This window comes from Dysidea avara, chromosome 5 (assembly GCF_963678975.1).
Source record: "Dysidea avara chromosome 5, odDysAvar1.4, whole genome shotgun sequence".
Lineage (NCBI taxonomy): Eukaryota > Metazoa > Porifera > Demospongiae > Dictyoceratida > Dysideidae > Dysidea > Dysidea avara.
This window is the reverse complement of record NC_089276.1, coordinates 32,892,795-32,920,173: the sequence shown is the minus strand read 5'-3', so window position 1 is coordinate 32,920,173 and position 27,379 is coordinate 32,892,795. Positions and strand designations below refer to the sequence as shown.

The 27,379-nt window shown below is 38.7% G+C and overlaps 2 protein-coding genes and 2 long non-coding RNA genes across 11 annotated transcripts in view; 3 read left to right on the top strand and 1 right to left on the bottom strand.

Moving 5' to 3' along the window:
• The window catches only part of LOC136255955 (uncharacterized), a 31,249-nt gene extending 25,710 nt beyond the window's left edge, over positions 1-5,539 (top strand). The window contains exons 2-3 of the long non-coding RNA XR_010701232.1: positions 3,213-3,261; positions 5,325-5,539. This is a non-coding gene — a long non-coding RNA (uncharacterized lncRNA). The remainder of the gene's footprint in view (positions 1-3,212; positions 3,262-5,324) is intronic.
• Positions 5,540-6,424: 885 nt separating this feature from the next.
• On the bottom strand, positions 6,425-14,491 carry LOC136255946 (uncharacterized). 8 transcript variants are annotated; one of them, XM_066048865.1, is made up of 15 exons: positions 13,379-14,479; positions 13,165-13,326; positions 13,027-13,113; positions 12,692-12,974; positions 12,208-12,642; positions 12,015-12,158; positions 11,802-11,971; positions 11,570-11,755; positions 11,401-11,509; positions 11,091-11,352; positions 10,835-11,036; positions 8,421-10,783; positions 7,105-7,170; positions 7,000-7,055; positions 6,425-6,559 (listed from the first exon to the last, which is right to left on the bottom strand). In XM_066048865.1, the coding sequence occupies exons 10-12, from the start codon at positions 11,288-11,290 to the stop codon at positions 10,454-10,456; spliced, it is 732 nt and encodes a 243-aa protein (XP_065904937.1). In that variant the 5' UTR covers positions 11,291-11,352; positions 11,401-11,509; positions 11,570-11,755; positions 11,802-11,971; positions 12,015-12,158; positions 12,208-12,642; positions 12,692-12,974; positions 13,027-13,113; positions 13,165-13,326; positions 13,379-14,479; the 3' UTR covers positions 6,425-6,559; positions 7,000-7,055; positions 7,105-7,170; positions 8,421-10,453. The 8 variants fall into 8 exon arrangements, with proteins under 8 accessions (XP_065904937.1, XP_065904938.1, XP_065904935.1 ...); XM_066048866.1 differs by having other exon boundaries at positions 7,004-7,055; XM_066048863.1 differs by lacking the exon at positions 7,000-7,055.
• LOC136255948 (uncharacterized) lies at positions 9,412-10,485 on the top strand. The gene is made up of 2 exons (XM_066048867.1): positions 9,412-9,703; positions 9,850-10,485. Exons 1-2 carry the CDS (start codon positions 9,449-9,451, stop codon positions 10,429-10,431), a joined length of 837 nt encoding a protein of 278 aa, XP_065904939.1. The 5' UTR covers positions 9,412-9,448; the 3' UTR covers positions 10,432-10,485.
• A 271-nt stretch (positions 14,492-14,762) lies between the features above and the next one.
• The window catches only part of LOC136255958 (uncharacterized), a 46,847-nt gene continuing 34,230 nt past the window's right edge, over positions 14,763-27,379 (top strand). Inside the window, exon 1 of the long non-coding RNA XR_010701236.1 lies at positions 14,763-14,920. This is a non-coding gene — a long non-coding RNA (uncharacterized lncRNA). The remainder of the gene's footprint in view (positions 14,921-27,379) is intronic.

Sequence of the window (27,379 nt, the reverse complement as noted above, 5' to 3'; positions counted from 1 at the left end):
GCTGCATTGGAGGTGCTTAAGATCGAGATACTCTAATAGAGCAGTCACCTATAACATTCATCACCAGGCATTGATCCAAAAATAAATGAAGGTGGGTGGCTACCCAGCTTAGCCCAGATTTTAAGTTGAGAGTCCACATTTACATCAGGAAAAGCTGACACTGTTGTTGTTTGGCTTGTACAGTGAAGCGCATGCACAGTAGCATGTGCACTGTGCTCTTATGCACATATAATGTCTGATCATGAGTTAACACTAATGGTTAGAACAATACATCTGTAACACCTGCATGTGTACATACCGCACATTCCTCTCTTTTGTATGTGATATGTAGGAGATGATAGCTTAGGTTTGCTCCATTAAATAACTAAATGTGAACTATCATCTCCTACTGATCACATGGTCCTATATACTGGTATAAACATTTCCTTAAAAGTTATAGCTATAATATTCCCTGTATGCTTTTCACTACTTAACCAACTTTAAATTTTTACCAATTTTCACCTGTGCACATATACCAGTAGGAGATGCAGGCACTGATCCAGAATAAACCAAGGTGGGTTGCTGGCCCAGATTTTAAGATGAGAGCCTTGAATGTCTTGGTAGTTACATCAGGGAAGAAGGGCTGACAATATTATCATCTAGCTAGTACAGTGAAGCACATAACTAGTAGCATGCCCTTGTGAACATAATAAGGCCAGGCAAACTTGATTAATTGTTTCTCATCCCCACCCGCATCCCTTTTTACCTCACCGCCTCTAATTTCATTGTTGCTGTTATCAATCACGTGCACACGTAGTTTGATGTTAGGAAGGCTGGTTATCATTTTACAGCACAGCAAATGTCACTTGCACCTCAGAAAAGGTAGCTAATACGTCAGTAATAGTTCTTAAAAGGTTTTAGTTAACCTTTATAACAGACAGCTTGATTTGGAGTATTTCTTTACTAATGAATAATGATAAATAACCTCCCGCCCGCATGGAAATCTGAATTTTTGTGGATGAGAAACTAGTAATCAAGTTTTCCTGGCCTAATGTATTTTGTAATCCCAGTACAGGTTGATCATGAGTTAACACCAGTGGTTAAAACAAACTATAATACACCTGTGCACACGCAACACATACTGCACATTCCTCTCTGTCATATGTGATATGTAGGAGATGATAGTTTAGGTTTACTCCATTGAATAACTAAATGTGAACTATCATCTCCTACTCATGACATGCCCCACAAGAAGAAACATCACCATAAAGGTTGTAGCTATAATATTCTCAGTATGCTTTTCACTACTTAGCCAACTTAAAATTTTGAGGCAGTCGCATTATTTCATGGCCTTAGGGTGAATTGCTGCAGACATAAAAGTAAAATTGACTCAATCATAAAAGCAGACCCCATATTTTCCTTCAAAAAGTCCTCTACCTAGTGAATATACTGCCCATGATCATAGATAAGTTCATGTATATTGCTACCATCTACTGTAAGGTTATAGCCAGCTAGCATTGGAATCTGATGCAATGCAGGCATTTAGTTCATGTTGATATAACGAAAGAGTACATGTTCATGATCAGTAATATTCAGCATTATTAAATAATGCATGTCTGAGTGGCTGCAAGGCTATGCATGGTGGGTGGCTAGCCACCCCATCCACCTCTCTAGATCAGTCCCTGAGATGATATGTGTAGCTGTTTATGACAATGCATGCATGGGTATTCCCAGATTAATAAAGAACTGACCAAGGGTCAGAATTAACAAATTAAATTCTGAGCTAACTATATGCAGAAGTTGAAGATAAGACATGTTTTAATGATAGATTTTATAATTGTCTACCATGAGTACCATCTTCAAGTATAAGTGATCCAGCATAGGCTGGTGATTTCCGTCATGTTGCTATAGTTGTTTGTCATAATCAACACTAACAGGCTGGATGAAAGATTCAACCAAACACTGCAGAGCCGATGATGCTTGTGAAGTTTATTGAGCATGTAAAGATATACTTGGGAAGAATATCTTGATGCCTGTGTTTTCGCATACAACATTGCACACCATGAGTCCAGTATTGACCATGCATTTGAGTTGATGTATGCCAGAAGAAAACCTCTACTTCCCACTTGGACAGCTAGCTACTGACATGGAAAAGAAGAATGCAGGACTTTTATCATCTCACACTGCTTTAAATTAAAACAGCATTAATTTTGCAACTATGTTCATCGCTGCATATAGCTATGACATGGATTTTGGTTTCTAGCTACTATAACCCGTATATCAACTCGGGAAACGAACCATCTAGTTATGACAAACTCCTGGACCAACATTTATAAGTAAATTTATATTATTGGATGTATATCAGCACATTGCTGTCTTTCCAATATAATATAATCATAATCATAAACTATACGCTACTCATTTATATAGTTTCCAGGCTAAGTTGGCTGCAGTGATCCGTCACAAAAAACTTAGCATGGACCGACCTGTCCACACACCCGCGGGCCAACCAAAATCGGTCCAAGTGGTCAGGGGGTGCATGAGGCCAACCAAGTTTTGGCCGGACCAATTTTAGTCAGGCCGGACCAATTTTGGATGCCAAAAATGGTCCAGCCGGACTAAACTTGGTCAACCAAATTTTGTCCAGCCGGACCGATTTTACCTGGACCGATATTTCTGTGACAGACTTACCTACTATAACTGTATAACTGGAAGCTAGTGTCACTTAGTGGTGTCGGGGTTAGGAGTTCCATGGGCATTTACCGGTTGCTTGCAAAATGTAAAAACAAAATCACGTGCACATTTTACTTGAAGAATTTCTGATGAAAATTTGTGTTCTGCCTATCATATGACAATCAGAATACTTATGCATCATGTTTTGCTGGCAAACTGTTAACTACAATCCTTGCTATATAGTTCAAGATATTCGTATCACAGGTCACGTGTTTGATCATGTATTGTTCTTATACATTTTTGCAATTAACCTGAAAAAACAGTAGAAACATGATCAGTATCCCAACTTAACGGCTTGTGTTGTACTCTTCTTGATGTTTTCCACGAACTCTATACAGCATTCTTCACTTCGTCATTTAATAGCACTGTTGCACAGAATGTTCAGAAATTATGACTGGTATTCATTTGATACTTGACGTTTGTTTAGTAGAACAATTGCTTGTATCCTCCCTATTGTGTTGTGCATGTCAATCTTATATACCGATTGTTTTATTTTGCAGAGTGTTACAACAAGATGTCACAGAATTCACCAGCTTGGGCAATCCTGATGTAAGTGTTTGTGATTTTACTATAAACTATATGCAGTCATGAACATGGTTATGTAAAAAAAAGTTGTAGGTGTTGATCGATCCAACTATTCTAGATGTCATTACTACTGTACAGTATTTCTTTATATAAAAACCCGGTCTTGTATTTCCTTCCTAGCAGTATTGACACAGCCTGTAAATGTATCAGGCAAGCCCCAGTATTTATTTTCAAAGTGTGCTGGAAACTCCCTGGCTTATAATCGAGACAGGCGTTTATTTGCATGTGGCTTTTATACAAAATATGGTATACATGTACCGTGGAATTTGTTAATCAGGGTACTTGAAAATAAGGACACCTGCATATTCTGGTCACTTTGTAATGGTTAACAGTTAAACTTATCTTCACTATAAGCATTAAGAATCTTCCCAGCATAGAATGATAAAGAATTTCTTGCTCTCAAAATAATGGAGTATGTGTTGTGCATATTAAGAGGACCATGTTCTAGATTACACATACTCCATAACAAGGAATACCCATCTACTCTAAGTTACATGGAACTGAATTGAGCGTCCTTAGTAGGGAGCTTGATTTAAGTGATGGTTATTTGCATTACCTACATAGGTTTGTAGTTGTAGATAAAGTAACCTCAGTGCCAGTAACTGTCTATCCAGTGCTTTTTTTTACAAAAATTGTCAGTAGTATGATCAGGAGGAAGGAAACAATTTAGGACTATTAAAAATACAAGTAGTTGTTTTCTGGAACAAACTAAAATGAGTGGATGATGTGAAGTGTGATCACTTGTTTAAAGTATATGCCTAGTTAGTGTTACAATGTTACGAGCAAAACACTATTTTATAGATTTCATTTTGGAAAACCAATTATAAGTGTTTTAACAAAAGAAATGCTGACACAAAGTGCAATCTGAATACAACAACCCCTGCTTGCTAGTGTTGTATTGTGACTATTGAGGTGCTTATGTGGTAAAATTCCAGATATACTATGCAATTAACAAAATAGTTTTGAGTAGGGCTTTTATAAAGTGTTACTGTATAATGATAATTAAAGTGGGTTGGGCACCAACTAGGCTTTAAAATAAAGGACGAAAACAACAAGACTGGAGGGGTCTGTGTTGGCTCTTTAGAAAATGTAATGCATTAAAATTTGTAAAGAAAATCGTACATCCTTCCTCCTCACCCCATACACACAGACTAACACAACAATATTTACATCATTCTTTCCTGCTGAGCCAGAAGGATGCCAAGGTCCAAACTAGCACCTCTCAAAACTATCTTTACAGTAGCAAGGAAGATTATATTTATTAATTTGTGGTTATAATAATACATGGAGATATTTGTTTATATAACTTTGGTTGTAAATATTGTTATTATTTTGTTTTATATGTAGCTACTTTCAGACATAAGCAGAAATGGGTGATAATAATTACAAACCAGCACTATCCCTACCCAAGGTGTATATTATGTGCTGAACCCTGGGACCAAGGACCTGCGGGATCCAACTTTACTTGGAATTTTATACATTTCCCTGTATTTACACATTCAAATCACGACATTTCATCTCGCTTGGTCAGACCACTTCTATATCATCATTACCTCGTATAATATCTATGATTAAAGCATCTTGAACAGTCTGGACTGGCTGCTCATTGGTTACCCCATGAATGCACTATTATATTACCTGACTGGAGACAAACTATTATTACAAGAAGCGATCACTACTGGCTATACAAGCAGTTAGGCTTGTGTGCTTCTGCATGAAGGCACAATGTTTAGTTTTTATAAAGGTCACTATGTGGCTGGATTCGCTGGAAGTGTGAAAATCAGCATCCATCAGGCCTGTGCTAACCAGTCTTTCAGAGTAGGCCGGCACTAAATGCTAGTCATCATATGAAGCATTGTGATGGAGAGTAAGTGGTCTGGCCATGCAAGTCTGGACGCTGGCATGTGACTTTGAGGTACCAATAAATATTGTGAGTTATAGTTGGTCCCCACCCAACTTTTCTGAGGACTCCTCAGTACTGCTTGTATTATATACACTAGTAATCACTATTGTTATTTATATTCCAGGAGGTGAGAAGTCTATGTGATTGCAGGTGTGCTCATTCAGCACTGCCTGTTTTATAGTGAAGAACCTTTGGTGATGATGTCCAGATAGGGTCAACCTTAAGGCAGCAATCAATCTGTAAAGTTGTGAATTTGTGTAACTGACAATTTGATTGTAGCTAGCTATCTACAGTACCAGTGTTGTTCTTTACTTTACATAAGTATTTGTGGAATAATCTATAATATGTAGACGTGGGATTTTAGTTTGCAACACACACTCCAATGTTGAACAATATACATCAGTATAATATTTACCACAGCAAGAATATTAACCCCCATGTCGGTATTGTAATTGCTAATGCCTCTCTATACTGATACAATATGAATCACAAATCTATAACTGACTGCAATGCTATTCAGTATTGGGGCCTGTGGCCTGTTTTTGTTTGAGCCTAGGTAAATTTTTTGACTAATGTGTAGTTCCAAAACCGTAACATAGATGGAATAAATACAGTTGTGTATGAATTATGTTGTGTACATAGTTAGGATTTTATGCCCCAAGTGTTAAGGTCATCACACATCTGGTGAATGTGCGGATAGTACATTTGATGAAATTACGTATCTCATCACTTAAATAATTGTTTTGCAAGTCTTGCCTTTTCTATACCTCTCATGTCTTCTTTTTCACAGAAAATCTACTAGTGCCTTTCCATGCTCATCTTGTGTTAAGCTTACTCCACCTACCAATTCTCCCCTCACAGACCAAGGTCTGCCAGTCCACAGTCCAGGATGAGCATCCACCAGTCTTTATCTTGTTTGGCTGCTTCGTACTACAGTATAGCCTGACAGACCAAATTAAGTCTTAGAATAAATTTTTTCCAACAGTTATGCACTTATATTGCCGAGCTATTCTGACTTGGATGTAGCATATCAATGGATAAAATCTTAATATTTAAAGGAAAAGTTGAAGGTAAAACTCTGATCCAATGATTTTAAGTTGTCATAGTGAGAGTGCAACAGGAAATTTTTGAGGTGATAAATTTGCATATTGAAATTCAGCAAGTTAAGAATCATTACAGCAAAGCGGACCTACTTTACAACATGCAACGGGTGTGAACAAGTAATAACATCCACAACTCATTTTCTAAAGTGACAAACAGTAGGCAATTAGAATGTATACTATAAACTAATTGTGTGTTGTGTCTTCCCATAACCTTCAGTGTAGACAGCATGCAGTAGCTCCTTCGAACAGTAGATACCTGTACGGAATGTAAAAGAGGAGTTAAGAAACTTACAGTTGAGTAGGGACAGAAGCTAAAGTTTTGGTAGGGATCACAGAAGACAATCAAATCAGCAAGGGAAGCCACCACAAACCCACAAATTGACACTTCTAGATCAGTGGAGTAAGGAATTAGATAAAAGGTAATTTGACAATGCACATAATCTTGCAGCTGTGATGGTTGGCATAAGCCCATTTTAGGCCCAAATAATATCTAACAGTGAAGAAACTGAGCCTTAAGTTGTGTTTGGCTGAAGCCATCTTTTAGTCAATGCAAATTTAAGATTTAATAACTTCTCAGAAGCATTTCAGATCACTCTGAAAGCATATTTGGGCTAGATTTTGCCTACCCAGTGCAGCCAAGTAAATTTCGAGTGAGAATTTTAGCAGGAGATGTCAATCTACATACATCATCCTTACTAGCCTGTACTGAATGAACTGAACAAGTGATGATGTTTGATTGATGATTTGATTGTCTATATGGTATATACGTACATCACTACAACTTTGTGACAATAGACTTACCTCAGTGGTATCTTGAGGACTTTACATGTCATCCCAACAATACAGGCATCTCTGTGCCACTAGCACCTACAGTAATATGAAGAAGAACATTCACTACTTGTGAAAGCAGTTGCTTCTCTAAACTAAAAATCACACAATATGTAGGTGATTTTGTGAACCAGACCCTCCAGTCAACATGTTTAATTGTTGGAAACTAATGATAAACACCATAGTCCCTGTCTAAGGTAACTCGAAACACTCCTTGCAATGAGTAATGGATGTTTAATATATTATATGCTAGCTACAAAAAGAGTACAGTATATAATAGAAACCAAGAGTGTAGTACGGTATATTAGCCTGTGATTAATGATCGCATATAATAACATGGATATTTCAGTAATTGTTCATTTATGTGAAATGGTAATTTGAAATGTGTATGTGGCAACGGGCCTTTGTTCGCCAGTTTTCTGTGTTATTCAACCAAGTATTCAACAGTTATTGTACAAGGAAAGTGTAGTAAGGACCCCCAGTTTGCTAAAACAATGGTTGAACAAATGAGAGTGTTGCCACACCTTCAGGGATCCAGTTAGCGATTCCAGAATTTTAACATTAGCCATTTCCCCTTTAATGCTATCATGTTTCCACTGGCCGAATTGGGCTAAATACGGTAACCCTTAAGGCACTATAATGAACAATTACTGAAATATCCATGTTACTTCACGCAATCATTTATCATGGGTATACACCCGTTCAGTACTCTTGGTTTCTATTATATACTCTCGCTACAAATTATGAATTGGACTTTGTTATAGGTTGTGAACAGATAAATCATACAAGTATCGCTCATTTACACCCATGTCAATGTACATTAAAGCACACCAATGTACAAATGTGACAATTCACAACCAAAGTTATAACAGGTAGTTCCATTTATGACTGCACCAAATTAAGCAGTAAACGCATGTTCCTAGGTAGTAGTAGTTTTACATCGCCAAAAATTAAATAAGATTACACACACAACAAATACCCAGTGATTGCAATTTATATGGAGGTGACTTTAGTAAGGAGCTTAATTTAAGCCCCCACATACTAGGGGTTGGAAACTAGCCACCTGCTACTGAGGATGTGGTCACCATTAATTTGAAAGCAAAATCTACAGCATTACATGTTGGAAAAATATTAAATACTCATAATGAAGGGAACGTTAAGACTATTACTATAGTGTTCTTGTGATACTTTAGGATGGTAATATCGTGTACGATCAACACTTTCAATTTTTTTATAAAACCATGTCCAAAGACTGGACATGGTCTATATTAAACAAATAATACACTTACATCAGGATTGTTCAAACTGGTGAATTCTCTGACATCTTGTTTTAATACTCTGCAAAATAAAACAAACAATCAGTATAAGGCACAACACAATAGGGAGGATACAAGTAATTGTTCAACTAAACAAATGCCAGGTATCAAATGAATACCAGGCATAATTTCCAAACATTCTGTGTGTAACACTGCTATTAAACAATGAAATGAAGAACATTGTACAGAGCTCGTGGAAAGCGTCAAGAAGAGTATAACACAAGCCATGAAATTCAATCATCTGGGACACTGAACACGCTTTTACCAATTTTGCATAAATGTATAAAAACAAATACATGATCAAACACGTAACCTGTGATACGAATATCTTGAACTATATAGCAAGGATTGTAGTTAACAGTTTGCCAGCAAAACATGATGTATAAGTATTCTGATTGTCATATGATAGGCAGAACACAAATTTTCATCAGAAATTCTTCAAGTTAAATGTGCACATGATTTTGTTTTTACATTTTGCAAGCAACCGGTAAATGCCCATGGAACTCCTAACCCCAACACCACTAAGTGACACTAGCTTCCCCAAGTCCCAGTTATACAGTCATAGTAGGTAGGTCTCTTGCTCAAGGAAACTACAACTTACAGTTGGAGTGGGGGGGGGGGGGCATCGAACCTGGAACCTGCAATTACCAAGCCAATGTTCTAATCGGTCAGGTTGGCTATGTCACTTCACCTATACTATACGGCAACAGCACAAAGCAGGCATTTGTACTAATCAAAGTTCAAATCCCAACATTGTCCCATGTGCAGATAACCGGTAAAGGTTACAGGCATTGGTTGGTAAGCTTGGTTGATTTGTAACCACCTGATGACAATGCCATACATTATTAGCTCAAGGCTCAATCACTACTTAGAATCCATGTAATGAAAGTACTACTTGGCATACACAACTACCAGTCAGAGGAGGGCGGACACGATTTAAGTGCAGCAAATTTTTTTTGCTTTAATTGCATATTTTAAATACTGTAACGTGTCACCAAAAAATGGACGAAACCGATGATGCTGGTGGTATGGATGTTGAAATCACCGTCTTGGCGAAGGGCGATACATTTTTGTACACAGTTCCTAGTTTCCCTGTTTTTAAGGCTACGTTACAGCAAGTGAAGTTACAAATGGAGGAGTCTGAAGGGAAAATAAACGTTTTCGACGGTTTTGCGAGACGATGCGACATGTTGGACAAACCTTTGCCAGCAGTTGCGAAGATCATCTTCAGTTATGAAAACGCCTTTCTAATTGAGGTATTTTCACTCTTAAATAAATTTATGCTTGTTATGTAGACCAAGGTCACACATTTATTCTACTTATTGTGTTTTCTCATTTATAATAATGATGGCTATCTCATATGATTTATTCAATGTACAAACAGATATACTGTTCTCTGTAGGGAAAAGAGTTTGAAAGATCTGCAAACATCGACAACTGCCAACTGTACAATGATGATCAAGTGTTTGTAATGTGGAACTGGACTTGGCTTGATGAAAATTCAAGTAATGAAGACAAGACTAGCTCAAAAGCTTCAGGTGAAATTGAAGACGTTACTGATGAATCTGATGATGACAGTAGCAATGCTATACAAGCCATCACACATTCAGTGATATTTAAATGCATTGGCAGTACAAAAGAACACGTGTACCAAGAGACGCTTGCCTTAGCTAATAAGAAAAGAAGTGAGGGAATAGCTGTACCAGTGAAATTGCTTAAGGAAACAAGTAATCCAGTTGATGCTAAAGCAATAGCTTTTGTGGTCAACATAAATGATACATGGGAACGGATTGGTTACGTGGTGCAGGAAATACGTGATGAGGTTCACAAGGCCATGGATGATTGCTGTATTTTAAATGTTCAATTTGACTGCATCAAACGCATGTTGTACTTCAAGCATCCAGGATGGTATGCAGGGATCAAAATTACAAGAAGTGGAGAGTGGTCACACAATGTTATATGTAGTCGTAGTACTTTAGCTTAATGTATGATTTGTTGTTAGTTCATTAGTTAGCTGGATTACAATATGAATGTTCAATAGCAACTAAATTATAAGTAGGTATTCCTGGTGGTGGGGGGAGTTCTAATGGGATGTTATGAAACTTGGTGCGTATTGATGTTGCACCACGAACAGCCATTGTGATCCGGTCATTGGTACCTAATAGCTCATATCTTGGAATACGTTTCTGTTGAGCTTTTTTGGTTGGCTTTGTATCAAATTCAGGCGTGACTCCTTCATGAAATCGTGTATGAGTGGAAGTGTGATAATAAAAGGGTAGATCAGGGTCTAGCCTTTTGAGAAACTCATGGGTCACCTTCCTCCAACCATAGAAAACCTGGAATAAAATTATATATGATGCTCAACAACACACAAAATATTACTGTACCTCTTTTAAAGTGAAATCTTTACCAACAGTGTCTCTTAGTACACTAAAAAAGCATTCCACATCATCTGTGGTACTCGCTCGAGGATGCTCCTGTGGTATACCATTTTCAATATTGAAGCGATGCCGCCATTTCCTGGTCTCAATGTTTGCTACAAGTGCCACCACTGTCTCCCGGCTGAAACCCCTTACTCGATCAATGCTTCTATACAAAAGCATACATATAGTATACTCTTCAGTCAAACAAATTCAAACTTACTGGTTAACTTCTAAGAGACTAAAATCATCTAGTCCTTCATCTGCATGCCAAGGCATTAGTTCATCCAAAATATATTCAATGAAATTATCATTGAACTGGCTACGAAGTACACTGGGTAGACCTCTCTCATCGCATGCACACCTCCAATTGCGAATAACTGAAAGATGCCTAGCCTCAAAATCATATCCCTTCTTGTCCATCCATGCTACCAAGGATTGATTAAACAACTGCTCAACATCCTCCACCGACTGTTTTCGGACACCTGCAAACCTACCCGTCACAAAATATACTTCCAACAGTATATACACACCAGAAAGAGCTGAGTATGTTAATCTTGCAGTAGGGTCATGTAGTGCTTCTTCAAACCTCTCTAGCTTTATCTCTCTTGGGCCACCTTTTCTCAAACTCTGACCAATACGCTAGTTATTCAACAGCAACAAAAATTCATACTACCAGAGTACAGTACTTTGGCTGCATACCTTAAAGATATGCCCTTCATCCTCACGTTCACAAAAAGGTTTTCCAGTTTCAGGATGAGTTTCTGGAACATGCAAATGCTTCTTGAAGGGTACACCCTTGGCATGCCAAGTGTTCACTTGGTGCTTGTATTCAAGCTGGGCCACGATAGAACGAACGAAGTTTATCTAAGGTGCTTTCATCTTTTCCTAGTAAATTACAACTTAAAACTCTGATGCAAAGCATTTATCTAACCAATAATCCAGTTGTGAGTAGTATATCCAGATGGCACTGTGCGAACTCTTAATCGTTCAATCACATCATCAACTGATGCACCTTGTCTATTCCAGGATAGAATTTCACGTAGCAAACAAGATCCACAGCAGAGTTTGGCACCTCAGCTTTAACATTTCCATTACTATCAGCTATCACAAAACATGAACATCAGTACACAAATAATCAGCTTACTGAAGGGGGACAGCATTCCAATCAACTTGGCAGACTTCATGTTGGCATACTTTGCACGAGCATTACTGCGGATCTGAAAAATAGACAATGGTCTCGTATTCCCTTTTGTTCGAAGGGAATTCCATTCTCCATCTGTAGTGAAGCCTGCAGGAATCATTGTACATATTCATATTAATGGGTAACGAGCAAATACCTGCAACGTTCATTTTTCTAGCACTCATTTCATGTATGATCTTGTTTGCAAGCTGGCGAACCATTGAGTCTGAGACACCCTTATAAGGTACACACTGGACAGGTAGTGCATACGGCTTCTTGTCCCTCTCTTCGTTGCTAATCATAAACACTAGCACATGTGTTGCAGGGGTATGTTGATGCCGAGTGACACCTTTGACAAACACAGCCAGCTGCACACGAATTTCCTTCAGTTTACTGGGAATATTGTCTTCAATCCACCTGCACTCTCCAGTAAGCTTTGCAGCGAGAATACTAATAGCTGAATTCAAGCTTCTGCCCTGCTCATTTAACTCGCTGAGCTCTTTAATTTTCCATGCTAGGCTAACCATATCCCTTTGCCTGTTTACGTCTTGTTGCACCTTCTCTGAGTATGAAGTGTTAGCTTGAGACAACTCTAAATAGTACAATGAGTGATAAGGTGCATTCTACAAGTTTCCTCGAACCTGATGTTACAAATTGTAGATCTTTTGATATTTAACTCTTTGCTACTTCAAGATCTTTTAAGGCACCTTGTTTTCCTCCTTTCAGACCAACCTTTGCAGCAACTTCCAGTCTAGTTCTGTATTTCTCATACTGTTTCTTCAGATTACCATCGTTCAGATCTACATCTCCACTCCATTGCAATCTGGCTGATTCCTTCAAGCCTTTATTAAGATCGCACCCATCAGCTTTAAGCCACCACCATGAATTAGGATGAGATTTGGCTGCTTCTTCGATGACAGTTACCTATTCAATAATATCAAGCAATAATATACAACCATATTTTTATAATATTAACTTGAATATCAGATGTAATAGTAATCCCACTTACAGCAAAATCCCTTCTCAAAGTTCTCTCTGAATTTCCTGGTACATTTACCAGAGCCTAAAATAAAGCAGACATAATATTTTAAGCTATGTATTCAGAAAAGTGTACCTCCATCGTGCACCTCTTGTGTACACTTAACTGCCAGCTTTCCTGACCCTGGACAGAATGTGCCACTCCCCAAGTGGGCCCAGAATGCAGTCTAACCCATTTCTGACCGAAATGGCAATACATAGTTTGTTGCCACAAACGATAATCTGCTGGACAGGAAACCTGCAAAAGTTACTATTTGAATGTACAGACACATATTTACGTATGTACTAACCGACTGCAAATTGTCACAAGAAAAGAAGCTAGCTAAATACTCTATTAACCCCATAGGCATCCTTTTAACAGGAAACCTAGAGTCGCTGCCATCTGCTCTTAATGCACCCAAACCCTTGGCAAGGTTGTACAGAACATTGCTACGGGAATTATTCCTCAGATTAGCCATTGCATTTGCACTGTACTCCAGATAGCCATCAGGCACAGAAACACTGAACTTTGAGGAAACAAAACTTGAAAATAAACTAGAAAGCAGTTGCAATTGCGAGTCCAATGGCAACAGCTTGAAAAGATGTAAAATTGCTGATGGATCTGATGAATCTGTCTGAGTACTAAAGGACTGGGTGGGATGAGATGATGGATGAGATGATGGCTGACGTCCAAAATAGGCAACTTCAGCTTCTTTTGGCATCTTGTATTGCTTCATCAGGCACCCGACCACTATAGATCGACATGCACTTGCTACAACAATACAATTATAGGGAAAAACAAGATACACACCAGACCATACCACTTCTACAAAGAGAGCTTCCTGATCTTTCTTTCACAAACTCCCCAGCTCTGTTCCAAAAGACTGCCTGCTTATGAGACGGCCATCACTCACCAGACGGGTGGAACAGTATAAATTCGATGAGAGCCTTCAGTTCATCGTTGGACCACTTTTCTTTTACATTACCACTTGCATCGTTCATACTTAATCGTATTGGTTCAAGAATACCTCTTGCTGTTCCATTTGATGCCATAGATTCCCGCATAGAAACTCTCTTCTGCTCACGGTGTGGGGTGTGCATGGTTGGTGAGCCTCTCGGACGCTTGGAAACTGCATTTTTAGGCGTATTTTCTTTAGGCTCGCTTCTCGCGCAATCCTCGTCTTCTTTGCGGTCATCCATTCTATTGGTCACGTGCGCTAGAATGGTAATTATTAAAATTTCACCGAATTTCATCACAAAACCATATGGGTTGAAAGGGGTTTATCGACCAGATGAGTACTTTATCGGATGTTCTTTAAATTGGTATGTTTGTTTCGTGTTTTCAGCTACAAAATAAATATCCTGTATGTTTTAATGCGCATCACGTGAACGTGACCGCCCTCCTCTGACTACCAGTACACTATACCGACTACTTATTACTCTCTCACTACTCAGTTAGTTAGCATAGCCACACAACTTGAGTTTTATAATACCTTCCATGAAGCAGAAGCCAAGATATAGGGTAGCTTGAGTTATACATATCCACTCCACTGTAAAAAAATCTTTAAATAAAGGTCACTCAATCGTCATTGTTACGCAGAAAATTTGTTGACCACAAAACAGCTTGTGCGGTGATCACGTGACAACCCAGTTTCCTGTATTTCGTAATTTTGTGGTTGAGCAAGTCTGTACATAACGAGATTGGTTGTCAATATCTACTTTACCAGTTAGGCACTGGAGGGTGTACACAGAAGGCAGGGCCTGTTCGGTCTCTGAAAGTTTGTGACACAAGACTTATACAGTCAGTGGATTAACGGCAGTTTAAATGGCCGAAGAAAACAAGGATCCCGGCGGTAAGTGGCTCTCCTCATGTGGTTGTGTACAGTTGAAATGTTGGCAGATAGTATTAAAGACTGTATCAACCTTAGGCCACTCCAAATAAATTCTCTGTTTCCCGTCCACCGCCCGCATCTGGTTAATGTCAGCTCTAAATATTCCATTATTCCGTATTCTTCCATTATTTTTCCGGTTATTCTTGCATACTGACAGGCTCAGTAAAAGCCATCTTGAAACAATGTCAGCTCACGTGTCATCAGTGCTATCAAGTTGGCATAAACTTCACGTTTGTGTGTATTTGCAACTTTTAAAGGAAAGGACAAGCTTAAGCATGCTTTTATGCAGCTTTTTATAGTTGTGCCGCTCAGAATCTTATAATGGAAATGGACTGCCTGCCCGCATGCAAATATGCTTGAGCCCAGGACGGGAAACAGAGAATTTATTTGGAGTGGCCTTATATACAGCAGCTAGCTATAGCTGTTTATTGAACTATAATGACATAGTCTCGTGTAGCCAGACCCTTTTCTTTCTTTTGTGTGGGGGCGGGAAAGAAAAGGATCTGGTGAAAATAGTATAGCATCGTCGTTGGGCTATCCCGAGATTGTGGGGATTCTACTGCGCAGCTTCCGGATTGTTGATTGGCATGAATGATGTAATTTGTGTCATTTGCATCCTGTTACCATAGCTACTACTGAAATATCTATGGCAACAGGACGCAAATGCAGCAGATCCCGTCATTTGCATCCACAAACAATCCGGAAGCTGCGCAGTAGAATCCCCACAATCTCGGGATAGCCCTACGACGATGCTATACTATGTTCACCAGACCCTTTTCTTTCCCACCTGCACACAAAAGAAAGAAAAGAGCCTGGCTACGCGAGACTACTAATGACAGGCCGGCGATCAATAGAGTCTATATGGCCATGACGGGCCGATAATATGCGTGTGCTCAACAAAGTGGGTAGGGCTGTGTTGCGGACAAAACCTCAGTAATGAATGTTTAAGCGCCTCCCTAAATAATACGTTTTACTATCCCCATCTTAGCTATCGACTCGGCGATTAGATATAAACGACTGCTCCTATCCGAAGGGTCTGGGGACTCTACAATAGAAAAGCTCTGTGTTTGTGCATAGATAATATAGCCGTACCTGGGATTAGAAACTGCCACATCAAGTTAACACAATCACTTCACACCCGCTAGGCACTCGCCAGCCTTCAGATGATTGTTTTAACCAGGCAGTGCGGCCACGTTCAGTATGGCTGAAGGAAATGTTGGAGCAGCTCAGCGACCTGTTAGTGAAGAAACTAGGTTGATAAGAGGTTTTCTTGGTGGTATTTTAGCGGACGATAGTCTGACACTACCCACCCAGGGAAACAAGACGTGTTTAGAAATGGCCAAAAAATGGCCAAGTGTTATAGTTCTCTACCCACTGAGGCAGCTTTGGAATTTCCCCACTGGCTTGTGGCAGTACTGAACTCCATTATCATTGCTGCTCATAAAAGAGGCAAACCTAACGAATTGAACCAGGAGAGGCTGTGGAGGAAGTTTAACCTACTGACAATTTCTGGTGACTTCACTATTAAAGAGGTGGCGAGATTTTTTAACAGTCAGTCACTTGGATAACCAACCTGTTTTCTATCAGCATTTTACTGATGAACTTTTTGATAATTTGCTGCAGAAAAAGTTGAGAACAGTCCTGGACTCTGAAGCTACTAGTGTGGAAACTGAAGATATTGACAGCCCTGACCGAGGGGTCACCAACTGCTTCGAAATCTCGTCCACCTTCAGTGAAATCCTGCCTGAAATATGAAATCTTATGTTGTTATCGTGATTCTGATTCTATACTCGTTCTGGTACCGTAGCTTATACTCAACTGCTCCTGCACAAAAGTAAGGATGAAATCTGATGTTCCGCTCCGCTTCAGATTTGTATAATCAAGTTGTGGAAGCCGCACAAAACCAGGAGAGAATCAAATTAAGAATGAAATCCGATGTTCCGCTCCGTTTTGGATTTGTATTAAGCGAGTTTGTGGAAGCCAAACAAAACCAGGAGTTGTGGAAAAGAAGCTCCACAAACCAGGGGAGAATCCATGAAAACTGTTCAAAAGTAAGAATAAAATCCGATGTTCCGCTCCGTTTCGTATTTGTATTAAGCGAGTTGTGGAAGCCAAACAAAAGCAGGAGCTGTGGGAAAGAAGCCACACAAAACCAGGAGAATCCATGCAAACTGCTCCTGCACAAGTGCCATGAAATCCGATGTTCCGCTCCGCTTCGGATTTGTATTAAGTGAGTTGTGGAAACCAAACAAAACCAGGAGCTGTGGGGAAGAAGCCAAACAAAACCAGGGGAATCCATGCAAACTGCTCCTGCACAAAAGTAAGAATGAAATCCGATGTTCCGCTCTGCTTTGGATTTACTTAGCAAACTACAAACTTAGCAAAACTTCATAAATTTAGCAACGCACCAACTACAAAGGCAACTTAAGCATACAGATGCTCCTGGTTTTGTGGGGTTTCACATAGTATTTCCCCAGAATGATTGGCCTTGTTTCCAGGTTTATAGGGCTTCAGCTGCGAGTTGCTCCTGGTTTTGTAGAGTTTCATTTTATAGTTATGCCTTGATTTTGAAATCCGTACCCCTTTTTCATGAGTTGGTGACCCCTCGGTCCTGACCTAAACTTTGAGGAGGAGAACGCCATCCGATACATCAGTGGATATGTAGTAAAGAAGTTGAAGGCCCACCCTGACTGCTCTGATTTTAAGCATTTTAAGCCACTCTTAAATGAAATGATCTGTACTGGTGTGTCAGATGAGAACAGTCCACCATCAGCTGCTTGGACGAATGCCATAGACAGGGGTGGCTTAGTGAAGATAACACCTGAGGCATATCAGATATTTCTGGCTATTGAATGTTGTGTGCGGCGCTACTTGACCATTAAGGAAGCCTCAAAATGGATGACAGTTACAAAAGCTATCTCACAAACATGGTAGTAAATGATGACAATGTCTTGTTCCATTGGTGCATTGCAGGATTTGAAAGAGATGAAAATGCAGGGTTCCTTCAGCATATAGTTAATAAGTGGGTCACAATTTGCAGATTTTCCTTTACGTCATCCCTAATGGAGATGTACAAGCAAGAGAACATAAAAGGCACCGGAAAGTTCAAGTCTTTGAGAACAAAGTTGTATTGTGATAAATAAGTAAATGTTTGTTGAAATACATTAATGAATAAGTAAATATTACTTTACTGAATAAGCAAGTAAATATTTGTTGAAATACATTGAAACCAAAATTATGGGCTACATTACTATTGTATTTACAATGAGCGATGCCTGTGTCTCTTTGGCAAAGGCTTGTTCAAATCATGAAGATTCACAGATTCCAAGTCATATGATTTCCTCTTGCATCCACGACAGTTTCCAGTAATCTCATCTATCCAAATCGAGTTTATCACTCGTATATTCTGTGCATTCTTTAGAACTTGGGCGATGGTTGAGTTCTCATTGGCTCTACCATGTTGTCATATCATAGAAAAGTACTTTTCTACAGAGTCCTGGCTGACTTTTTCGCTTAAAAATACATTCACTCCATTGATGCTTAGTAGAAATGGTACCAGTTCCAAAACAGATTTCACTACAATTAATTTTAATCACAGTATAAGCGTTATAATATACACACACACACATCTGTGATTCTAATACCATTTTCAGTTGTAGCACTTAACAACATTCATTGCTTCTGGTCATCATCAAAGCCTGGCCTGCCCTCAACTGAAGCTTTCCACTGGTCCAAATAACATACAAGGTCCTTCAATAACTAAAATAGAAAACTGTAAGCACATATCGAATAATTATTGTAGGTAAAGCAGAAACAATGTATGTGACCATTGGACATACTTTTTTATGGTTGCCAGAATACTGTATACAGAAACACATTCACCACCACCTACCTCCATCTGGAAATCATTCTCCTTGCGATACGGAGATAAAAAACACTTCCGTTTCTCCTTTCCCTTTGTGAAAGATGATACATTGAAGCAGTCGAAAAAGTGATCCATGTGCCGTATAAATTTGACTGTCTCACAGACTGCTTCACCAAACTTGAGATCTAGTGCAACTGCCACTGACTCTGACAAAATCTACAGTAGCACAAAAATTACATACTTGCACTTGCAAACACAACATTTACCTGAACAGCTAAATCCACCCGCATCTTTGAAAAATTAGTAAGATGAAGGTGTTCATACTTGAGTTTATGAACAATGGAGATCCCTGGTGTCTCACTGACTTGTCCAGCATTAGCCTTGTACAGCTCAATGAGTAGCTGCCAGTCAATATTCTGTCCATTACACTGCATAAAAAATAATTGCTATAAATCATGTAGTATATGTACCAGTAGAAATAAAATGAAGTGCATACATACTATTAAAGCAAAACATTTGCAATACATACCCACAATTTCCCTCTTGAAAAACAATTTCGAATAAATGGCTTGGGTCCGATATGAAAAAGATTGAGTGGCCTTCACTGGAATAGACATTTTTGATTTTATATGCCGTCTTGTCATTGTTCTCGTCATGTAAGCTAAACAGTAGTTGGTTTTCACTTGCACCATCACAGGTGACAGTCAGTATCTGCAAACCAAGCCTAGCAAGCCTTGAAATGACTTTCCGGAGAATTGGGAATAGCTCTGCTCCTGTTGTGCTTGTAGTGGGAAAATGCACATAGGGAAACTTCAAGCTGGTGAAGAGCCCCTGACCATAAATTCCAGAACAGATTTGGCAAGAGGCCATCTGAAAGTGAGCCTTTTTTATCCTGTTCTAGCTCTGTAAACAAATTATTCACTTCACCTATGTCAGAGTATCCAGTCAGGGATCTGGTGTGCTTGTCATACACCAGGGACTCTTTTACATATATTTCATCCAGAACAATACCGACATACTTAGCCAGATGTTCTGGCTTTTGGCTGTTAACTTGATGTAACAGCTGTTCATCTAAAGACTTAGAAAAACCAGTAGTCAATGGTAAAAAGTGTTGGTAATCTTGCAGAGTTCTCTCAGTTAGCAAGTAAAACACACCAGAATTTCTTAGTGTTTTGTAACACCCACTGGAACGGTGATGTAAATACAAGCACCATCTAATAATTGCTGGGTGCCAGCAAATCTGGCGAGTTGACCCCAAAGAAGCTGCTTTTAACTGTTGGTCCCAAAACATTTTCATGAAAAGATTAGTCTTATCCTTTTGAACAGCTTCACCACATTCCTTCATCATAGACACTAAATCGTTATTGGTGTCTTGGTCAACCATAATTCCTTGGTTAGCTACCAGCTTGTTAATCCTTCCACTGAGGCGGGCAATCTGTTGTTCCTTAGTGTGAATCACAGCAGCCATGTTCTTCATCCTCTCACACTTCTTAGATGGGGTAAGGCACAGGAAGTTGGTATGACTGTTAGCCTCCACAGACTGACAACTGTCCTCTTGGAGATACCGTGCTAGCCTACCACGCAATACATTTTCACGGAATGTGCTGCACTTTGAACATAATCTTGAGTGTGACTCCAGTGGAATGTACTTCAAACAATCTACATGATGTATTCCACCATTCCTCTCAACATAGCTGACCACTTTCCCTAAGGTCATAAAAATATTATTTTAATTGGCACAACACACAGCATGGTTCATTGCTTACCTCATAGATACTATAGCCGTACCTAATCTATGCTTACTTGTAGCATCTTTGAACAAACCATTATGTTTTGCAATCACTGAAGCATATTTCTCACCAACTATTCCCTCACAGCACTTCATGCTTTCATCATTTACAGCTCTTACTTCTTGGTTCGTCAAATTATTTTGGGGTGCTTGCAAGACAACATCTGGCTCAGTCTGTGTACCAATTGTAACAGTGGCATTGGTGCAATCTTCTGTTTGCACTTCTTTGCTATCAACAAACCACTGGCTATCAGTCTGGGTCTCAGCATTCACCATGGTAGAGGTGGGTTGTGTCAAAGCCTTGACATCACTTGCAGTAAATCTGGTCTTCCCGCTGTCCTTTTGAGATGAATGTTTCCTAACATCAAATTTCAATTTTCTCACCATAGTAATCTCTGTAAAATACAGTCTTTACATGTTAGCAAACTAATTGCAAAGTCAGCTATTGTACTTGCAGCATGCATTAACATTAACACACAAAACATCCATAAAATAGCATGAACTAATGCTGTATGCAACTTTCAAGCCTAAATACTAGGCTAGCACAACATCTTTGGCCGATAACAATGAATTATTCCATTACCCAAACTAGTACCCTTAAATAAAATAGCAAGAATCACTTACTATCTGTTAACCTGAGTGCAGGATAGGTACACAAAGAAAGGACATTTTCAACACGAGAATTGAGTTGCATTGCAAACATCACATGTCCTGGGAAAGCTAAACGGTGTTCTTCTAGTGGGGTCATTCCATGTCAAATCAACAAGGAATTTAGGCTCACCTCTCGGATTTTGACGAAACTTGGTGTGTTTGTAGTACCTGTTGTGCTTATCACTCATGCAAACTTTTAGCTCCATACATTCCATAGTTTCTGATTTATGACCACAAATATTTTGAATATTTCATGAAAATTTGGTCCATCTCTGGTTACAAAATCAACTGCAACTTTGTACTGTGTAAATATTTGTGACCAGGCCTGCAAAAGCAGGGCATGTGGGCACAAACTACACCCCATCACTCTACAGGTCATATCTCAGTACTGGAAAAGTATATTTCCATTCTGTACCTAGCATCATGATGCCAATTAAACGTTTACTAAGAGCTGAAAATTGTAACGCCATAACATAATGGTTCAAAAAATTATGAGCGATGAAAGTGTGAAAAAGTAGGCAAAAATCATGTGCCCACATGCCCTATTATCGCAGGCCCAGTCACATTTTTAAACACAGTTTTCACTGATGGAAGACTGTTGATTGACCTTTCCAGTGATCCCTAAATTATGGGATATCTACTTAATTATGGTTCAAAAGTACTTCATTGAAAACTTTAATCCTTTATATTTTGAAAAATGCTGCTTGAAATTTTTCACATTCTTTTGTGAATAATGATTGGGTCATAGTCTATGTTTGATAAAATTTTTGTGGTGGGACCACAATGGGCTCAAGAGATATAATGAATTATGTTGTGGTATATGGAGGAATTTGCAGTCTATTATTGCTGTATTGGAGTGTACACCTCCAATAACCACTCACAACAAGGCCATGCCAAGTTTGTCTTACAGAGTGAAGGTGTCTAGGTACATTGAAACCTGTATTAATGACCACCTGTATTGAAAGACCATCTATAAACTGCAGCTAATTTATACTTTAATTTGATCTTAATGTATAGCACCAAAGCATTAATCTTTTCTAGCAAATCCAAAAATGGTCCTTATTAGACAGGTTGATTATAAATGAGATCATCATTCGTCCATAAACACATTAATGTTGTACCATCTCTTTAGTTATACCTTATTTATTAAGTAAAATCTCGTCGTAGTGCACTTACATACATATTTATTTATTTATTTATTAATGCTTTACAGCACAAGTGCTGAAGGTCTGTAGGACACCTGGTCCTACAGCCTGCTCAAAGACTTTAGCTACTTAAGATATGTTTGAAAAGTTGGAGAAAGGAGAAAAATCCATGACTGGACCTAGGTAGCCTCGAACCTGCAGCCATCCGATTTACGCTCGAACGCTTACAGGAGTCTACCAGGTGGTCAGGATGTTTTCTCCTTGTTATTTTTATGTAATTATATTCATAGGAATTCTAGAGAGTAACTCATTATCTCTAAGTACCCCAAGTAGAACCAAATGGACACTAGTTCCCCACTCTACACTATTCAAGTTACGTACATAGTTGCATAAGTACAACAGACCTCCTCAAAAAGGATATCTGGGTACCTTGATAGCCTCATGATCTCACTTTATAATTTTACGTACATTTTGGACCCAAGACAAGTCTGTGGTTTCTCAAAAACGAACACTTTATCAATGGTCCAGGGAATAGAAGAGTTACACTGTATATAGTAGATGCATTACTTGTACCAAGAGTTTTTATATTATTAACACTTGCTTGCACCTCAATGCGTGATTTATAGTACTGTAATTACTAAAATTAATGTTTTTCAAAGTAATTTGTGTTCACGTTTTTGAAGATCAATACAGGTAAATGTTAAATATGTGGTCAACATGTTTACTTCCTATGTGAGTATGTGTATATATGAATTTATGACTTGATCTTCAAAGTGGTCGTGAATGTAAAGTAATGTAGTAATTAATTTCACACATTGAGGTACAATTAATGCATGTACGTATATGGCAAAACCCCTCCATTGTTAGGACTATAATAAAGTGCTCATATTACGGAAGCTACAGAAGTATCTTGGTCCAAATGTATGTGCACCGCTAGAGTGGGAGTACAGTGTATAAACTTGTGTCCTGGTTATCAAGGTATCCCTTCTGAGGAGTTCTGTTGTATGTATCTATGCAGCCACATACGGAACTTAAATATGGCTAAATCCACTACAGTGGGATTCAACTTAATAAAGAAGGTACTTGTGAAGAGATGGTACAACATTTACATGATGTTTAGGGACACATGGTGGTCAGATCTATAATTTATAGTCAACCTGTCTAATAAGGACCATTTTGGGATTTGCTAGAAAGGGTTGATGCTTTTATGCTATACATTAAAGAAGTATAATTTAACTGCAGCATATAGGTGGCCTTTCAATACAGGTGGTCACTAATACAGGTTGCAATGCACCTAGACACCTTCACTCTGTAAGACAAACTTGGCATAGCCTTGTTGTGAGTGGTTATTGGAGGTGTACACTCCAATACAGCAATAATAGCCTGCAAATTCCACCGCATACCACATCATAATTCATTATATCTCTTGAGCCCATTGTGGTCCCACCACAAAAATTTTATCAAACATAGACTATGACCCAATCATTATGCACAAAAGAATTTGAAAAATTTCAAGAGCATTTTTCAAAATATAAAGGATTAAAGTTTTCAATGAAGTACTTTTGAACCATAATTAAGTAGATATCCCATAATTTAGGGATCACTGGAAAGGTCAATCAACAGTCTTCCATCAGTGAAAATTGTGTTTAAAAATATGTACACAGAACAAAGTTGCAGTCAATTTTATAACTAGAGATGGACCAAATTTTCATGAAATATTCATAATATTTGTGGTCATAAATCAGAAACTATGGAATGTATGGAGCTAAAAATTTGCATGAGTGATAAGTACCACAGGTACTATAAACACACCAAGTTTCGTCAAAATCCGAGAGGTGAGCCTAAATTCCTTATTGATTTGACATGGAATGACCCAGTGGTGAAAGTCTATAAGACCTCATATCTCTAGCATGAACTTCTCAGATGGTCGTGGTAGGGAGATACAGGGTAATATTTTAATTGCTAGCTTGTCCCTGTACGTGAATCGCTCATGCACAAGCATAGATTTCATTCAAAAAGTGTTTAGTTACACTGTATTATACTATATATAATGTGGTACAAACTCACAAGTAACACTATCGGTCAGCTGACAGCCCTTTCGCCCAACAATCTCTCTGAGAAAGAGCACACAGCCACACAGCCTTTTGGCGGGCATTCGAATACGTATGGATAAGTCACGGACACTGTCATCGTCACTTGTGGATGTGTTAATAGTCAGCGGGTGCGGGTCGTTTAGGATTAAAGTACAGTGTTAACCTGGCGTTTCTAATCCCGGGTACAGCTATAGTATCTATGGCTTGGGTAGGTTAGTGTCGATTGTCCCTTGACCACTTTCATAAGAGGTACGGTGTGCCGGAATAGCTTTAAGGCATAGCTTCAGACTCGTCAACCCACTGCAGCTAATTGCCATAAACTAGTTTGTAATGATCAAATAGTTGTTACTCTCTTCACACCTCTTATGAACATGGTTAAGGGACAATCAACACTCACCTACCCAAGCACAGAAATTTTCTATTGTAGAGTCCCCAGACCCTTCGGATGGGAGCAGGTGTTTATTTAATATCTCTAATTGATAATCGATAAGCACTGTGCAGAGAAATCTGCCACCTGGAGTCTTGCTTGATGCACAAACAGGTATCAATTAAAGTGCGTGCATATATTATAGTGTTACTGTGCATAATATAGTGATTATCCTCCACTAGGCTGCAGGCTGATTTTGTTTCATTTCGTTTCCTGTTTCGATTCCAGTTTTTTTAACTATCCAGTTAGATGGAGTCAATATTAGTGTTAATTAAAATTAAAACTATTCCCGAGTGCCATAATTGTCTGACCACATTGTGTAAACATGGCTTCATGCTGTTGATAACCCATGGTTTACAATCTATATAGACATTGAAGCTACACAGCAACTGACTTTGTTGTTGTGAATGATGTGTGTGCATGCAGATTAGCTACTCTACAGTCTACAGAGTCATACAGACTAACTGTATGTTATAGTTGAAGCACCGTCGCACGTGTTTACGAAAAATACTGCATGAGGTGGCATGTCAAGAGGCTAATACAGCATAAGGTGAAGCCGAGTGCTGTATTTGCCTCAAGACACCCCTCGAGTGCTGTATTTTTCATACACACAAGCATAGGTGGTGCTTTAAGTGTTATATTGTACTTCCTGGTCATCTGGCTCAGAGCGATTTTCACTAGTACTCAAACTGCTGCGATTTTTGGTGATCAGGATATCAGTAAGTGTTTATACAATCTATTTCTAGTTATAGAATGAACTAATAGAATTAGTTAGGCTAGTTTTAGCAATTTACAATGTCATGCACGTGATCAATCATGCTGTCTTAGTGGAGTTGTGCTTAAATAGCTTCGTGATCAGACGATCAGTAAGTGTTCATACAGTCTATTCCTAGCCGTTGAACGAACTGGTAGGATTAGTTTGGCTGGTTTTAGCAATTTACAGTGTTTTTTTCATAACATTCCATAAATAAGTCTCCACATAACTGTACTATATTTGCCCAAGTGTGCTGCATTTGCCCAATTAGCTGCATAACTGTTCTGTATGACTCATACAGTACAGTTATGCAGCTATTAAGTAATGTATGGACAATACGATACACCACATCGCTTTGATCCTCCCATGCAAAGTACAATATTGTGAAATTATTTATTTGTAGATGCCACATATTGTGAAAGCCATATGCATTCATACGTATCCATGGCATAATTTCTTCACTGTGCACATGGTATACGCAATGGATACATTACTAACACAAACTCTGTGTAAACTATATTACATATCTCTTTTCTGACATTATATCATTTATACTACTGTGCACCAGTGAGCCAATCATTATTCTCAGTATAATATTGTAGTCAATGCACCCCTGCATGTGTTTCTTCACTATAGTATATGCTATTGTGACAACAATGACTAAAAAACTAGAGTTCTGACACATGTAGTAAGACAAGTTAAACAACAGCTGCTCAATATTAGGAATGAGTGTGATGTATACTCTTGTCCACACAACAATTGTCAATAAAATGAATCCATTGCTAGATTAATAAAAAGTACACAAACTAGATAATAAAAATTGAAAAATTTAAAAGGGGAATAAGGATTGCTGAAAAAGTCATGAAACAAGAAAGGATTGCTGAGGTGGTAATATTTAAACCATATCCCTATTTTGACACTCCGGCATAAATTTTAGTTACATGCTCTGTCATTTTGAGACAAGTCAAAATAGGGATTTGTGGTTTAAATATTACCACCCCAGCGATCCCTTCTTGTTTCATGGCTTTTTCAGCAATCCCTATTACCCTTTAATTTTTATTTGTCTAGTTATAATACAAATCCCTTTTCCATATAGCATCATTTGTGAACAGATCTGATCCCCATCTATGTACTCAGGGCCGGCCTTAAAGGTAGGCAAGGTAGGCAGCTGCCTAGGGCCCCGGGGCTAAGGGGGCACCCAAATCTCCAAAACCAGGGCCCCAGTTCTCAAACTACAAATTCAGTATATAACACTAGGTATCTCTTACTTTTACAACTCATCGCTGAAGGTACACATCGACAATAAGTATGAATCACATGATATTCTATAGTAGTGAATGCTGGAATGCATTGGTGGTTACACATCATATTCATTGCACTGTGCACTAGGATGCAGCCATACACATTAGGAATTCATCATATGTCATTAGCCGCTTACAATGCAAGAAATCACGTGATTGTGTTGATTTAAATCGCACAATAGAAGTCAGGTCTCAAGTGGCAGTGAGGTCGTTCACTTTCAATTGCTGATGGGTGCTAGCAGTCACTTTGTACACATGTGAGTTGAATGTGCGCACTGATTTTCTGGGGCACGCAGTGGAGCACTGAAATAATCATGGATACTTTCTGCTAGAGTGGAGTCTATGACGATAGTGTTGGCTGCTTTGTTTGGGCTTTGTGCTGAACCAGGAATGTA